A 17,094-nucleotide genomic window follows, 5' to 3' on the forward strand; every position below is an offset into this window, starting at 1 on the left:
GATGTAAATAAAAAAAAAATTGCTTTGTTGTTGAAGTACATTAAATAAACGCGGAAATATCAGAAGTAAATTTCAATAAAAAATTTTACTCAAACGTGATTCCGTAGTTTCGAATCCTTCCCGACTCCAGAATCTATCAACGGCTTGCTCACCAAATCGATTCTCTCCAGTCTGGGTATCCAATAACAAGCGATTTATCGATTCGAGCATCGATTTTCAACGCCCCCTTTGATTTACAGCGGTTGAATCGTGTTGAGCTATGATTAAGAATCGAATCGGCTACAACGTGGTCTGCGTGGCTGAGCCAATAGAAGCGTACGCTGCTGGAAGGCGCCGTCCAATCGGAGGAGGCGATGGTGGCTCCAGGTGCACCTAGCATGGCACCAGCTCCGCTGCTTGGACCAATTGGTGAGCTTCAAGATGCTCCCCCTTACTCGGTCTCGTCGCGACTGCGGCTCTAGGTGCACTGAGCCTGGCACCAGCTCCACTGCTACATCACTACAGTAGCTGCACTGCGCCTGGCACCAGCTCCTCTGATACATCGCTACAGTAGCTGCACTGCGCCTGGCACCAGCTCCACTGCTACATCGCTACAGTAGCTGCACTGCGCCTGGTACCAGCTCCACTGATTCTTCACTACAGTAGCTGCACTGCGCCTGGCACCAGCTCCACTGCTACATCGCTACAGTAGCTGCACTGCGCCTGGCACCAGCACCACTGCTACATCACTACAGTAGCTGCACTGCGCCTGGCACCAGCTCCACTGATACTTCACTACAGTAGCTGCACTGCGCCTGGTACCAGCTCCACTGATTCTTCACTACAGTAGCTGCACTGCGCCTGGCACCAGCTCCACTGCTACATCGCTACAGTAGCTGCACTGCGCCTGGCACCAGCTCCACTGATACTTCACTACAGTAGCTGCACTGCGCCTGGCACCAGCTCCACTGCTACATCACTACAGTAGCTGCACTGCGCCTGGTACCAGCTCCACTGATTCTTCACTACAGTAGCTGCACTGCGCCTGGCACCAGCTCCTCTGATACATCACTACAGCCAATCAGTGGGGTTGTCACGTCAACAGAACGTGCCAATTCGTGACTAGTACAGCACACCGATGATGGTGTGGCTTTGATCTCCAACACACCGGTGTGCTGTACTAGTACACTACACTATACACTACACCAAGGCCGTAATCTTCCTCTATATACAGTATATAAAAGGGAAATTTTTGATTGTGCCTGTTCAAAATGTTTAGCGTACTTCCCGACATGCACCAGACTTTAAATTTGCCATGTGGGTACTTTCCAGACTGTACACCATGCAATAATTATAAAAATACACTTTTTTTGGGGGGGGGGGTGGGCGCAATAATGCATTTATTTTGCACGGTAAGTGAGCTGTCATGTGACAGATGTGACCCTATGCGGAAGCGTAACAGAGTATGCCTGCTGATGTCCCCCCACACCCTCCGCGGGTAAAGTGAAATACAAATGTGTTGCAGGTCTAAGTAGTAGTGTAGCGGTAAGCGCTACGAACCCGGCGACCCGAGTTCGATTCCCGCTCACGGCCAACCCCGTTGACGATTATTTGAACCGGTCCTGGGCCTCTTCTAGGTCGACTCAGCCTCAAACGAGTAACTGTTGTGGTGTGAACATCGCCACTGGGGAGACAAAGACGGCCGGGCGTGCTGAATCCAAGTCCCAGGCGAAGCTGGGTAGTACAGCTAGTTATAATATATTGGGGGGCACACATCCCCCCCCGATATTCAAATGTGCTCAAAATGTCCCCCCCAATATATTGCTATAAAAAATGTTTTAAAAGTAATAATTGCTATGCAATTTGCTAAATCTTGGCCACAACATCTGGACTTGTCTTCATATAAATCAATGCATAGATTTCTGTTTATATGATTGTGGTTATGGTTGTACTTTATTAATCCCTAATCTCAAACATTACATACAATGAAGCAAGAAATGGTAAAAAAGTAAAAACAGAGCAATGGAATACACTATTAGACATTATTGTAAATAAAAAGTCTATCCCATGTGTTGGTGAATTTTTAATATTTTAGGCAGGAAATGGCAGGAAATAATTTTTCAAATTGAGATATTTTTCTGGGGGGCGGGGGGGAGGGACCCCCAGACCCCTTGGAAGATCTGGTCCCCCCCAATGTTGACTCCATGGCTACGGCCTTGCACTACACTATACACTACACGATACCTTACCTCTAAAAGTCATTTTTTGTCTGTGTGTCTGCGTGTCTGTCTGCGTGTCTGTCTGCGTGGGTACCTTGTGACGTTTTTGACTTACAAACTGTGGGGTTTACGCATCGAAAAAGTACACAGATACCACGCCGTATGCCCTGGGACGAAAAATCGCTCTTCGTATTTCACGTCTGTCAAGTTTAAAGTAGTTAAGTGAACAATTTATTCCGTTTTATAAGCACGGAGTGGTGCCAGAGCACGCATCTGCGCATGTGCGAGAAAGTCGGCTCCGCGGTGGTGATTGCCCCTAGCAACGCACACACGCCATCGGGTTGGCGGAATTCTCGTTCGTGTTAAAAATGCAACAAAAATACCCAACGCTGAGGTCAATTCTTCAGTGTGATGTCTTCTCCCCAATTGTGCACTTACTACTATAGGGTCGGTAGATGCTACGATTATAGTGCTTGGATAATATTATTGTTGAGCGGGCGGGGGGATGGTGGGGGAGGGGGGTAGCAGCCCACCCCCAGCCTGCAAAGGTGCCACATCAGCCGGCTGGGCAATCTAGGAGAAACCGGGGACACTGCACCAGGACTGGGCCTCACCACTACACTCTGTGAAATTAGTACTATTATAGAGTCGATATATACTATTGTAGTGGGTATAAAACATGCGGAGACTTCTCTCTTCTGGAGGCAGCACGTAACAATAACACAAAGGGGTACGGCCCCTTCCGATAATTATGGAGAGATTCCTCCGGCTAGCCTACCTAACATTGGCTATGCTCTAGCACTGCCTCACCTACAAACAAAATGAGGGTACCCCCATGGGTTCTCCCTTATCACCAGTGATAGGCAATGTTTTCATGGAGAAATTTGAATCAGATGCCATCCAGACTTCCACTCTCAGACCTTCCCTGTGGAAGAGATATGTGGATGACACTTTCGTCATTTGGCCACATGGCCTCCCAGCTTTGAACCTTTTCCTACACCACATCAACTCCAGACATCCCGCCATCAAATTCACCATGGAAGTGGAGAAAGATGGCAAGCTACCATTCTTGGATGTTCTGTTTGAGAGGAGACCTGATGGCTCACTAGGGCATTCTGTCTACAGGAAACCCACCCACACAGATTCCTACTTGAAACCTGAATCCCACCACCACCCAGCTCAAAATAATTATCTCATCAAAACGTTATACCACAGGGCACATTGCATTTCGGACCAACACCACCTGACCAGTGAATTAAAACATGTACACCTGGCCCTCAAGAGAAACGGATACTCTGACTGTACCATCCGCCAAGCTCTTTCTCCCTCCATACAGAAACATCCACTTGATACTCCGGTCAAAACCATCACACTACCATATATAGCAGGCATTACTAAAAAGATCTAAATTCTAAACAAACACAAGATCCTGGTCCGGTTCAATACAGTACACAAAATCCGTGACCTGATCCCATCCGTGAAGGATGTCGTTCCTGACTTACAGTACCCCGGGGTTTACAAACTGAGCTGCACCTGTGGTGACTACTATATCGGGGAGACGAAACGACATGTCTCTGACCGAATTCGCGAGCACAAATCAGATTCGAAACACGGCAGAACAAATTCTTCTGCCGTAGCTGATCACTGTTACAACGCTGTGGATGATCACGATATAGTTTTCTCCGATACCAAGGTTCTCTGCAAACCCACGGGTTTTTATCAGATTTGTCCACGAGGCAATTCAGATTTACAAACACAGACACAATTTCAACCGAGAGAATGGTTTCAAATTAAGCAATCATTGGAAAGATGTTCTAAATCAAACCAAACATTAAACTAACTTTCAATGGTACAGTATATTTATTCAAGTAGTGGTATTCCAAACTTTCACAGCAGCTAATTTCCCTTCACACCAACATTATGTAAACTCCCCCCCACCGTGCCGGTCCAGTACATCATTTTATGCTAATTCCTTTGTCAAGGCGTTTTTTGTTTCCTCCCACACAGCTTAAAAGACGCGACCTGGGCTTGCTGTCTTCACTCCAACGCTGTCCTCTGGACAGTCCAATCCCTTCACCTGATGAAGGCCACTTGTGTTGTGGCCGAAACGTCGTGATTTTTTGTTATTTTATTTTTTACCTACGTGACTTTACCGAATAGAGCCAAAGAGTATGCTCTAGCCTCTTCACTGGTTAAGCTTTTGGTTCAGCCCTTTGGGCTCTTCGCTTCGGGTCTTCAAGGTTACAGCTCCAGGGTGGCTCTTGAGTTATTAAGATGTTATTAACCAAGTAAAATTTACCTGTTCAAAGTTGTTCCATCTTATTTGCCGGGTATTAGTCTATTTTACCTAGCAGTGTGGCTATTTTGCTTTGGATGTCATCATCTATCTTGGCAGAAATCATGTTGCCCTCATTACTCTCAGCGTCTCTGCTGTACTTGCAGCGTTCGCACTCCTCGCACCATTCACCCCCCCTAGCCTCCCCCTCTCTGACTTATTTAACTGCCCTAACCCTGGTCTCTCTCACACTTCAGTGAAAAATTCCTTGCTGTGGTTGTCACACCTGATGATGATTGCTTGTGTTGCAATCGTAACGTCGTGATTTATTTATTTCATTAATTTTTTTACACCTACGTGACTTTACAGAAAGAACCAAAGAGTATGGCTCTTGAGTCTTCAGGTGAACGACGACTGCCGTACCCGTTCAGCGGACTGTCTTTTATACCGGATTCTGCCTCACCCGCCCCTGGCCACTCCTCCCTTCTGGAACCGTCTTCCTGGGGGTCTGGGGGTTTGTACTTGTGGTCCCGAGCTGCCTTAGGATTACCTTAGCTCAACGGCCAGACTCATCACCCTTAGACTCCCTTCTGCTCCCTGTTGACTCGAGGCCGTTATTACACGCTACAAGTAGTGGCAATCACGTACAGCGCTCAACGATGCCGCTACATTATAGCAGCCCAGCCCCAGCCTGCCAAGGCGCCAACTACACTATTATAGAGTCGGTATATACGACTATAGAGAGATACTACTGTAGAGTAGGTAGATACTACTGCAGAATATTTAGTTACTTCTACTGTAGAGTGGGCAGTGGGGGGGGGGGGGTATAGCAGCCCAGCCGCAGCCTGCTAAGGCACCACCTCGGCCAGCTGGGCAATCTAGGCAAGGCCGGGGGCTCTCCACGGGACTAGGCCTCACAACGACACTTTGTATACTTACTAGATACTATTATAGAGTCGGTAGATACGATTATAGAGTCAGTAGATACTACTGTAGAGTCGGTAGATACTACTGTAAAGTCGGGAGATACTACTGCAGAGTCGGTAGATGGTACTGTAGAGTCAGTAGATACTGCTATCGAGTGTGCAGATACTATACTCTTTGGGTCTTTTGGTAAAGTCACGTAGATAGAAAAATAATAAAAACCATGACGTTTCGATCGCAAACGTCTTCAGGGGAAAAAAATACAGCAGGAGAAATATAGCGGGAGAGCTGCTGCATCAAGAGGTTATATAGGTTTGAGATGGGTGCAACCCAAGGGTAAGTGGGTAGGGCTAGAGATGGAATTTGCATGTAAATGTAAGATCGGAGAGCCTGATATACCTCACGACTACGGTGCTAAAGAGGCGCCGATTGTATTGCAGAAGATTAGCATGTCAATCTGTTAATGTAACCCCACGAATAGGGTGCTGAAGAGGCGGCTATTGTATTGCTAGAAATTATAGATTAGCATGTCAATGTGAGATGGCTCCCGCAGTAGCGGCTGTGTTAATGAGAAGATTGGCAAGTCAGTGTCAGAGAACCGGGCACAAAAGCCACCTCGTGCCCTGTTCTCTAACATGCCAATCTTCTCATTAGATATTGCTATAGAGTCAGCAGTTACTGCTATAGTTAGTTGATACTACTTTAGAGTCAATAGATATGACTATAGATTCAGTAGATACTACTATAGTCATTAGAAACTACTGTAGAGTTAGTATATACTATAGAGTTGGTTGATACTACTATAGTCAGCAGATACTATTGAGTCAGTAGAAACTACTGTCCTCAGTAGGTACCACTACGGTCAGTAAAGACTGCTATAGTCAGTAGATACTACTATACAGTCAGTAGATACTACTATGGTCAGTGGATACTACTATAGAGTCAGTAGATACTCATTGTTTTTTTCGGTAAAGTCACGTATGTAGAAATACAATAAAATCATATTAAAACAAAAAAAATCACGACGTTTCGATCACAATGCAAGCGATCTTCATCAGGTGTCAAGAACAAATCACGGAGGTAAATACAACAAAAAGATGAGAGATGAGAATTCAACAAACCTGAAAAAACATTATGTGAAGCACATCCAGTCAGGCCAACAACACAGACACTTCCTGGCAGACCACGAATTTCAGAAGAGTGTTAAATTTCATGTTCAACCTTTGGATTGCACATACCAGCATAGATAGAATGAAAAATACGAGGTACACGGTCAGTAGAAATACATATACAAGTCCAGCAAGAGGTAAGGAGGGAGGAAAGACGGACAGGGAGGCAGAGAGAGAGGGGGGGGGGGCGGAGGGATGAACAGAAGCTTAAATAGGAAATACGGTTGGAGGGGGGGAGGGGCCAGAGTGAGAGCGGCAGCTCAAACACGCACATCTTACACATACAAAACGGCAGCTCAAAAAAGGACCACCTCTTGTAAATACAAAACGGCAGCTCAAAAAATGACCACCTCTTGTAAATACAAAACGGCAGTTCAAAAAAGGGCACATCTTACACGTAATTACAACGGTAACTTCCCCGTAGAAGTGTGATAATAAAGTATTAAAGCTTTCGTGACTGCATAAAATTACTCATTGGTTTTTTCGGTAAAGTCACGTATGTAGAAACACAATAAAATTATATTAAAACAAACAATCATGACGTTTCGATCACAATACTAGCGATCTTCATCAGGTGTCAAGAACAAATCATGGAGGTAAATACAACAAAAAGATGAGAGACGAGAATTCAACAAACCTGAAAAAAACATTATGTGATGCACATCCAGTCAGGCCAACAACACAGTTAAAAACTTCCTGGCGGACCACGAATTTCAGAAGAGTGTTAAATTTCGTGTTCAACCTTTGGATTGCACATACCAGCATAGATAGAATGAAAAATACGAGGTACACAGTAGAAATACATATACAAGTCCAGCAAGAGGTAAGGAGGGAGGAAAGACGAACAGGGAGGAAGAGAGAGGGGGGGGGGGCCCGGAGGGATGAACAGAAGCTTAAATAGGAAATACGGTTGGAGGGGGGGAGGGGCCAGAGTGAGAGCGGCAGCTCAAACATGCACATCTTACACATACAAAACGGCAGCTCAAAAAAGGACCACCTCTTGTAAATACAAAACGGCAGCTCAAAAAATGACCACTTCTTGTGAATACAAAACGGCAGCTCAAAAAAGGGCACATCTTACACATAATTACAACGGTAACTTCCCCGTAAAAGTGTGATAATAAAGTATTAAAGCTTTCGTGACTGCATAAAATTACTCATTGGTTTTTTCGGTAAAGTCACGTATGAGTAATTTTATGCAGTTACGAAAGCTTTAATACTTCAGTAGATACTACTATAGAGTAGATACTACTGTAGCATTAGTAGTTACTACTATAGTCAGTGGATACTCCTACCATCAGTAGTTACTACTATTGAGTCAGTAGATATCACTGTTGAATTAGTAGATCCTCCTACAGTCAGTAAATACCTCTACAATCAATATATACTATAGATTCAGTAGATACTACTATAATCATTAGATACTACTTACAGTCACTATTTACTACCATAGAGTTGGTTGATACTACTATTGAGACAGTAGATACTGCTGTAGAGGTAGTAGATACTACTACTATGGTCAGTAAATACTTCTACAGTCAGTAGATACTATTATACGGTCAGTTGATACTACTGCAGTCAATAGATACTACTATAGTCTGGATACTACTATAGAGTCATTTGATACTCCTGCAGTCAGTAGATACTACTATAATCGGTAGATACTGCCGTAGATTCGGTAGATACTACTATAGAGTCAGTAGATAATACTACAGTCAGATGCCACTACAGTCAGTATATACTGCTGCAGAGTCAGTAGATACTGCTTTAGAGTCAGTAGATACTGCTATAGAGTTAGTAGTTACTACTATAGCGTCAGTTACTACTGGAGAGTCAGATACTGCTGTAATGGTTCGACAGAGGCGTGCACACTCTTGTGGAGGCAACACTTATTTATTTAACACAACTGCAACACAACTGCAACACACCCTACACATGAGGTGGTGACCACCGCCTACTCTCGCTAACACTCGGGTTCTACTTGGCGTGGCCAAGCCAGGAGGGCTTCTGCTTGGCCACGATGACTGGAGGCTTCTTCCTTCAGATTCTTCATGAGACGTCTTCATCCCAGGCATGAACAGCTCAGCTCTCTGTGCTGAGCCGACTTATAAGCCCCCCTGGCGTGGCTGGCCACACCCTAGCCACGCCCTCCTCGAACCCACAAGAAGGCTCCACTCCCTGACCACGTAACCCCCAGGGTCCCCCAGGGCCCCTGGCCCCCACCTGGATCTGGTCACGTGTCCAGCCGGGGTCACTCAGAGTGCCACTACTACACACCGCACCAGGTACTCATTTGAGGCCGAATCGACCTAGGGGAGGCCCAGGACTGGTTCAGATCATCGTCACTGGTGTTGGCTATGAGCGGGAATCGTACCGGGGTCGCCGGGTGCATAGCGCAGCGTGCTAACCGCAACACTACCACTCCCCCATGCACGACATTACACTATATGCCACACTATACACTGCTATGCACTACACTATACACTACACTATAAACTATACACTACACCATACACTCCACACTAGTGCTGTACTTCGTAATGAATTAGCACGTTCTGTTCACGTGGCACTAAACCTTAGTAAATGGCTGTGTCGGGTGGTGGCGGGTTTATCGACAGCTCAACATTTATATATTTACGCCATCTAACCCAAACAAACAAACCTCTATTATGGATCTGTTTGGTTGTCTACGTTCATTGTCGTTGTTTTTCTTTGCTTTCCCCCTGCCAGATGGCTTCTGACATTCAATTGGCGTTCGTCAAGCAAGAAATAGATGAGAATGCAGGGCTTGGGACGTGGCTAGATTTCATGGAGAGACTGCAAGACATTGATGCTGGTGAGCACGGTGGCACCACGGTGGATAGCAGACGTTGACTACCTCGCCTGGTATACAGGAGGTCGTGGGTTCGATCCCGACCCTGACACTGCCTGCTGTATATTTGGAGTTTGCTTGTATCTCTCTCATCAGCATCACGGTGGCTAGGAGATGTTGACTACATCGCCTGGTATACAGGAGGTCGTGGGTTCGATCCCGACACACACACCTCTCTGTGCCTGTGTGTCTCTCTCTCTGTCTCTGTGTCATCTCTCTCTGCTTATGTGTCTGTCTATGTGTCTCTGGTTCTGTGTTTTATCTTTCTCTTAAATTTGGCAATCTTTGGAAGAACGTGATCAACCAGGTAGGGTGTTGACTGTTATGTTGGCCGACTGTGTGTGTTGTATTGCATTATATTTCTAAGTTTACTAGGTTTGTTTTCTCTTTCATTTGTACCTGATGATTATTGCTTGTGTTGCAATCGAAACGTCGCATGCTATTATTTAATTAATTAATTCCTCTTTATACGTGACTTTACCAAAAGAACCAAAGAGTACATTTTGATTTAAAGCTTTGCGTGACTGCAGGGATTCATCTTCTTGGTTCTTTTGGTGACTTTACCGAAAGAACCAAAGAGTAATTCCTGCAGTCACAAAAGCGCCAAATCAAGTTTGTTCAATAACAATTACTGCGATAAATAAATAATCCATTAAAAATAACTGTGTTCTTTAATTACCTTTGATGATGATGATGATGATGACGATTTGAAGACGATGGAGGTGGTGGTGGTGATGGCTGGGCCATGTAGGCCACCTGTCCAGCCACCACAGCTTGTTCGGGGGCTAAATGGGCACGGCATAAGCTAGAGAAGAGATGGAGTGATGTGGTACAGGAGGACGTGGAGCTGAGTGGACTTGCCATTGGGGGAATTGGCACGCATCTAGTAACTTGCAAATTTGCTAAACTAAACGAATCCAGCGTTGGTGCGTAGCGTAGGTTTACTGTAATCAAACCTTTAGTTTAACACCTTGCCGGCTTTCGCAACCGACATCCATAATTTATATATTTTTGTTAATTGGATTGCGTAAATATAAATGTGTCGTTAAACCTGCCACCACCCGACATAGCAAATCAGGAAGCACCAGTGTATAGTGTACTAATGGGAAGTACCCGGCATTGCCTGGGGGGAAAATATATTTCGAAACTTGTCTTCTCTTAAAAACATAACATACACAAATACTAAGCTGTTGTGGAAGCCCGGTGTTCCATTTGTCTGTCCATTTGTCCGTCAACAAAATTATTAGAGGCTTGCAGAAGTCCTGAATCAAAAAGTAACAAAGTGGGGGTAAATAGTTGATCTAAAAGGTTTCCGAAAATTGTCGACCCCCCCTAAAATAATGTTTTTACCCACCATAGGCAAATATACCTACACACCCTATATACAATAAAGTGAGTAGTATCTATTGATTCTATAGTAGCATCTATTGACTCTATAGTTGTATCTCGAAACTCTTTAGTAGTATCTATTGACTGTGCAGTAGTATCTACTGAGTATAGTAGCATCTACTGACTGTATTGTAGTATCTATTGACTGTAGTAGTATCTACTGACTGTAGTAGTATCAACTGCCCGTAATAGTATTTACTGACTCTAGAGTCGTATATAGCAACTCTATAGGAGTAGAAACTTGATTTGGAGCTTTCATGACTGCAGGAATTACTCTTTGGTTCTTTCGGTAAATTCACATAGAAAGAAAAATAAATTAAATAATAGCATAGTATCTACTGATTATGGTAACTACTAACTATAGTATTATCTGCTGACTCTACAGTAGTATCTGCTGACTCTATAGCAGTATATGCAAACTCTATAGACGTATCTACTGACTCTGCAGCAGTATATTTTGACTGTAGTGGTATCTACTGACTGTAGTATGTCTACTGACTCTATAGTAGTATCTAATAACTGTACAGTAGTATATACTGACTATAGTAGTATCTACTAACTCTATAGGAGTATCTACCGACTTGATAGCAGTAGAAACTGACTATAGTAGTATCTACTGACTGTAGTAGTATCTTCTGACTCTGTAATATAATCCATCGACTCTATAGCAGTATCTGCTATCACTACAGTAGTATATACTGACCATAGTAGTATCTAACTCTATAGTAGTATCTACCGACTCTATAGCAGTATATACCAACTCTATATTAGTATCTACCGACTCTATAGTAGTATCTACCGACTCAATAATCGTATATACCGACTCTATAAAAGTATATATCGACTCTAGCAGTATCTACTAACTATACAAAGTGCCGTGGTGAGGCCTAGTCCCGTGGAGAGCCGCCGGCCTCGCCTAGATTGCCCAGCCGGCCAAGGTGGCACCTTTGCAGGCTGGGGCTGGGCTGCTACCCCTCCCCCACCATCCCCCCACCCGCTCTACAGTAGTTGTATCTAAGGACTATAGTAGTAAGTGCACACATTGGGGTGCACTTACTACTGTGTTGGGTGGTGGCGGGTTTAACAACGTGATCTAACCCGAACCTTAAGCCCAAACCTTAAGCCCAACGCTGACGGGAAGCCACGTACGGGCACAATGCACCCAGACAACGCTCCCACCACACCGCTCACCCCGCCCGTCCATACCTTTGCAGGAGACAAGAAGACTGCGAGCGCCCCCGGCGACAAGCGGCACGCGTGCGGGCAGTGCGGCAAGTGCTTCATGGGCGAGACGTCGTACGTGTGCCTTGAGTGCGGCAAGGGCTTCGCGCAGGCCTGCAACTTGAACTTGCAAGTGAGGACGCACACGGGCGAGAGGCCGTACGTGTGCATGGAGTGCGGGAAGAGTTTTCCCAGGTGCTCCAACATGAAGAAGCATGCCAGGACGCACACGGGCGAGAAGCCGTACGTGTGTGATGAGTGCGGGCAGGGGTTCACGCAGGCGCACAGCTTGCACCCGCACGCAAGGGCGCACATGAGCGAGAGGCCGTACGTGTGCGCCGTGTGCGGCAAGAGTTTTGCTTTTCGTCGCCACCTTCTGCGGCATTCGGTGACTCACAGGGAGGGGCCAGCCATATGAGGAGTCTAGGGAGGGGGTCTTTTTTCCGAACACCGTTTTGTGGCGCACGCTGGGACGCACTCACGCGGCCGTGAGCGGCCGTGGGCTCGGGGGGCGTCGGGAATTATATCAAGAAAAAACTCTCCGTGTGCACGGAGACTACGATGGGAAGTACCTCGAGGAGTCTTAAGGAAATGAGACGTTTCGAAATACACCGCGAAAGTGCAGTGTATTCTACACTATACACTACACTACTATACACTACACTACTATACACTACACTATACGCTACACTCCTATACACTACACGACTATACACTACACTATACACGACACTATAGACTACACTATACACTACACCACACACTGCTATACACTATTAGTATATGAAATATACTGGTAACTAATTGGCACGTTGTTTACGTGACAAACCTTACTGGCTGTTTTCGGGTGGTGGAGGGTTACAACACATTTATACTTAATGCGATCTAACCCAAAATACTTTATGATTAATAAACACGCTGTCCCGACATTCACTGCAATCAATCTAATTTTAAGGAAACGTTTCCCAACACAGCTGTAGGTGTGGGTGATGATGACACTGCATCGACACTGCTCTTCAAGGTCCCCTTAGTTTGTTCGCGTAAGACTTTACCTTTAACACCGCCAGAGCTAAAACATCGAATGGCATTAAGTCGGGCGAACGGGCGGACTTTCCGCTATATCAGAAACTGGGGATTTTAACCTGAAACAAGTGCCAATTGATATATTCACAAACTAAAACTCGTAAGTCTAATGTATTTATAGAGATAAAATGTATGTCAGCATCACGAATAACAATTAAACTATTCAACTATAATAAGGGTTTTTTGGGTTAGATTTATACGTGATCTAACCCTTAAAAAACCTGTATTGTGGATGATATTGGTCACGAAAGCCTACGTGTTAAACTAAACTATTCAACTTCTTTGTATATTCATGTCGGACACCCTGTATATCTTATACCCCCCCACACACACACACATGTTCCTATTGAGTTGTTTTGTTCACATTAACATTGAGTCAGGATAATAATTTCTTACTGGTCAAGCTTGTAAGTGAGCAAGCTTTGGTTTCCCGCGCTTTAAAAACGACGCCTGTTATGAATAAAAAGCCTTTATTACCCTCTCCAGCAGTAATACTGGAGGTGTTGAGATATTCACACACCCAACAGACACACACCTCGTGCAGGGCATCATGGAGCGTCCACGTTATAACCACGCGCGTCACGCTTGTGGCAAAAAACGTGGAAACAAAGATGCTTTGAAAACAATGTGCGGCGTTGTCCTTAGACAGCTGATTATCCGACACCCAGACACGGCAATCCTTCATTGCCCTGTCTCTGCACCGGTGTTAGGAGACCAGAAACAACACCGGTGTTAGGAGACCAGAAAACAACACCTTTACAAGGGCGAGCAGTCCAAGGGCAATGCAAATATCAGATCGTTAACATGGCTCAGGCTGAGCAGTCATATAATGTAATAATAGGGTTTTTCCCCTTTTTTTCTGGCAACAAAACTGAAACCTTTTTGCAAGGATTCATGTCTGCATTAACCACAATACCTGCAGTCAAAATGCAAACAAAAAACATACTATGATAATATATGCATTGTCCTTGAAACTGATTGGTCCACACCAAGGGACGGCTATCTTTTGAGCCTCGACCCAACTGGTGCTCGACCACATGACGCCAGAAGGCGTACAGCTCAAAGACAATGCACTATCAAAGTAATGAGGGCTTGGGGTGAGCATCTACATCATTAGACCTCTTTGCCAGTACCAAAATGTAATAGTGTTTTTCCCCTTTTTTTCTGGCAACAAAACTGAAACCTTTTTGCAAGGATCATGTCTGCATTAACCACAATACCTGCAGTCAAAATGCAAACAAAAACATACTATGATAATATATGCATTGTCCTTGAAACTGATTGGTCCACACCAAGGGACGGCTTTCTTTTGAGCCTCGACCCAATTGGTGCTCGACCACATAACACCAGAAGGCGTACAGCTCAAAGACAATGCACTATCAAAATAATGAGTGCATTGTCTTTGAGCTGTACGCCTTCTTGCGTCATATGGTCGAGCACCAATTGGGTCGAGGCTCGAAAGAAAGCCGTCCCTTGGTGTGGACCAATCAGTTTCAAGGACAATGCATATATTATCATAGTATGTTTTTTGTTTGCATTTTGACTGCAGGTATTGTGGTTAATGCAGACATGAATCCTTGCAAAAAGGTTTCAGTTTTGTTGCCAGAAAAAAAGGGGAAAAACCCTATTACATTTTGGTACTGGCAAAGAGGTCTAATGATGTAGATGCTCACCCAAGCCCTCATTACTTTGATAGTGCATTGTCTTTGAGCTGTACGCCTTCTGGCGTCATGTGGTCGAGCACCAGTTGGGTCGAGGCTCAAAAGATAGCCGTCCCTTGGTGTGGACCAATCAGTTTCAAGGACAATGCATATATTATCATAGTATGTTTTTTGTTTGCATTTTGACTGCAGGTATTGTGGTTAATGCAGACATGAATCCTTGCAAAAAGGTTTCAGTTTTGTTGCCAGAAAAAAAGGGGAAAACCCTATTATTACATTTTGGTACTGGCAAAGGAGGTCTAATGATAGTCATATAATGTTGAACACGTAGGCTTTCGCGACCGATACCCATCAGGCTTTTTTGGGTTCGATCGCGTAAATATAAATGGGTCGTTAAACCCACCAATAATAGGTGGTGCATTTTCTGAGATTAACCAAAATTCATTGAAGCGTTAATGCCTACATCAACCCCCCTCTGGTCTTCGCATCGGATAGGCCCACAATGATAACACCATCACTCACCCAGGTTTAAAACCTCCTCAGTGTGCCGGGAAAGGTCCTGGCAAGGATTATTCAACATCGCCTTGCCAGGCATGCTGAGGAGAGGTTTGCGGAGCCCCAATGCAGTTTCAGGAAAGGGCGGTCCTGCACAGATGCCATATTTTCTATCCGTCTGCTACAGCAGAGGTGTAGGGAATTCCAAGAAGACCTACATCTCTGCTTTATTGACCTGGTCAAGGCCTATGATACCATCAGTAGGCCTGGGGTCTTGGTTGTTCTTTGTGCTTTCGAAGTCCCTGGCCCTCTGCTCACGATCATTAAGGACCTTCATGATGGTGAGCGGGCCTGTTCAGTGTTGTATATGTGGGTGTTATGAAAATTGATGAAGATAATGAAAATTAAATGAAATTTGAATTTGCATAATTTACCCGAAGTTATGTTAATTCGTGTAATTATGTGCATAAATTATGCTGATTCGAGAGATAATCGTATTACTTTATGCGAGTGGGTGTGGTTATGATAATGCAGGTCATATTCTTAGTTTTTTCGGTAAAGTCACGTTGAAGAGAAACAACAAAATAACAAAATATATATAAAACAATAAAAAATTCTCACGACGTTTCGACCATAACTCAAACGGTCATCATCAGGTGTGATGATGACCGTTTGAGTTATGGTCGAAACGTCGTGAGAATTTTTTATTGTTTTATATATATTTTGTTATTTTGTTGTTTCTCTTCAACGTGACTTTACCGAAAAAACTAAGAATATGAATTACTGCAGTCACGAAAGCTTTAAATCAAAATATAATGCAGGTCGTTATGATAATTAGGTCCAGCCTCCGTGACGAGGATTGTGTTATGAATTGGAATAACGCAATTAATCGTATGCAGTTTCGTAGGTGTTATGAGCATGAATGAGAGAGAGTCGGTTCGACTCTGCTATTTAATTCCGTATTATCGATAAGGATACGATTACTCTCGATTGAACATTATGAATTATGTGTTATGGATTATGTGTGGTGATAGGTCCCCTCAAGGTTCATAATCTCATTCGCAGAACAATTTTACGCAGAATTTCAGGAAGAATCACACACAACCTTTATGCTTTAATCAATTATATTTTCTAGCTAAACTTTAATTTTTGAATAAGATGAGAACTCTCAAATATCGGGATTTCAACACAGCATTAACATGGTACACATCACAATTGCGTTGTTTCACTTCGATAACGGCACCTGTGGTTAATTCCCGACGCGTAACGCAATCAATCGGTTGTTGAGAGATTAAAACATGCAACTATTCTATCAAAACCTTAACCTTATAATATGTAAATTCGTGTTTAAACATTGCCCACACAGTACCACATCCATTAATTGACCTTCAAGTCAATTCTTATCACATTGTTAACAGTAGGACGATTAGTTATTATGCAACTCAATGACAGCAGTATTTTTCGTTATGAATTGATTTTTAATGCACCACCTTGGAGTGGCAATCCTTCTTGATTATCCCGATATGCGTATCATGTGTCTTCTTTATGACTGGTTCAAATCTTTGCGTAAAGTAGACGCCGAGGTTAGCATCTCTTGTGTCCAAAATGTGTTTCCTGTGTGTTGCGGCGTGGTGGGGGAGTGAGGGGGAGAGTGTGGGGGAGGGGGGGGCATACGAACGGCTTTGTCACAGTTTCTGTCCACCGCTGGCTGGATTAGTCAGCACGACGCTTGCCGTCGTCGCACGATGATGGGTGTCGAGTGCGGGCCCGCTGCCCTCTCAGCGCTGGTGCTGATGGCGTGCGCTCT

General features: G+C 44.4%; 1 protein-coding gene across 1 annotated transcript in view; it reads left to right on the plus strand.

The window, feature by feature from the left end:
• The first annotated feature begins 329 nt into the window (after positions 1–329).
• The window catches only part of LOC142915863 (uncharacterized), a 32,784-nt gene continuing 16,019 nt past the window's right edge, over positions 330–17,094 (plus strand). The window contains exons 1-3 of the mRNA XM_076061492.1: positions 330–408; positions 9,297–9,402; positions 12,042–12,453. Coding sequence (XP_075917607.1) covers positions 9,297–9,402; positions 12,042–12,453 — 518 coding nt within the window. The 5' untranslated portion in view covers positions 330–408. The remainder of the gene's footprint in view (positions 409–9,296; positions 9,403–12,041; positions 12,454–17,094) is intronic.

Source organism: Petromyzon marinus, unplaced genomic scaffold (genome assembly GCF_048934315.1).
Source record: "Petromyzon marinus isolate PM22_M1 ecotype Great Lakes invasive population unplaced genomic scaffold, UKy_Petmar_22M1.pri1.0 PM_G_Scaffold_36, whole genome shotgun sequence".
Classification (NCBI taxonomy): Eukaryota; Metazoa; Chordata; class Hyperoartia; order Petromyzontiformes; family Petromyzontidae; genus Petromyzon; species Petromyzon marinus.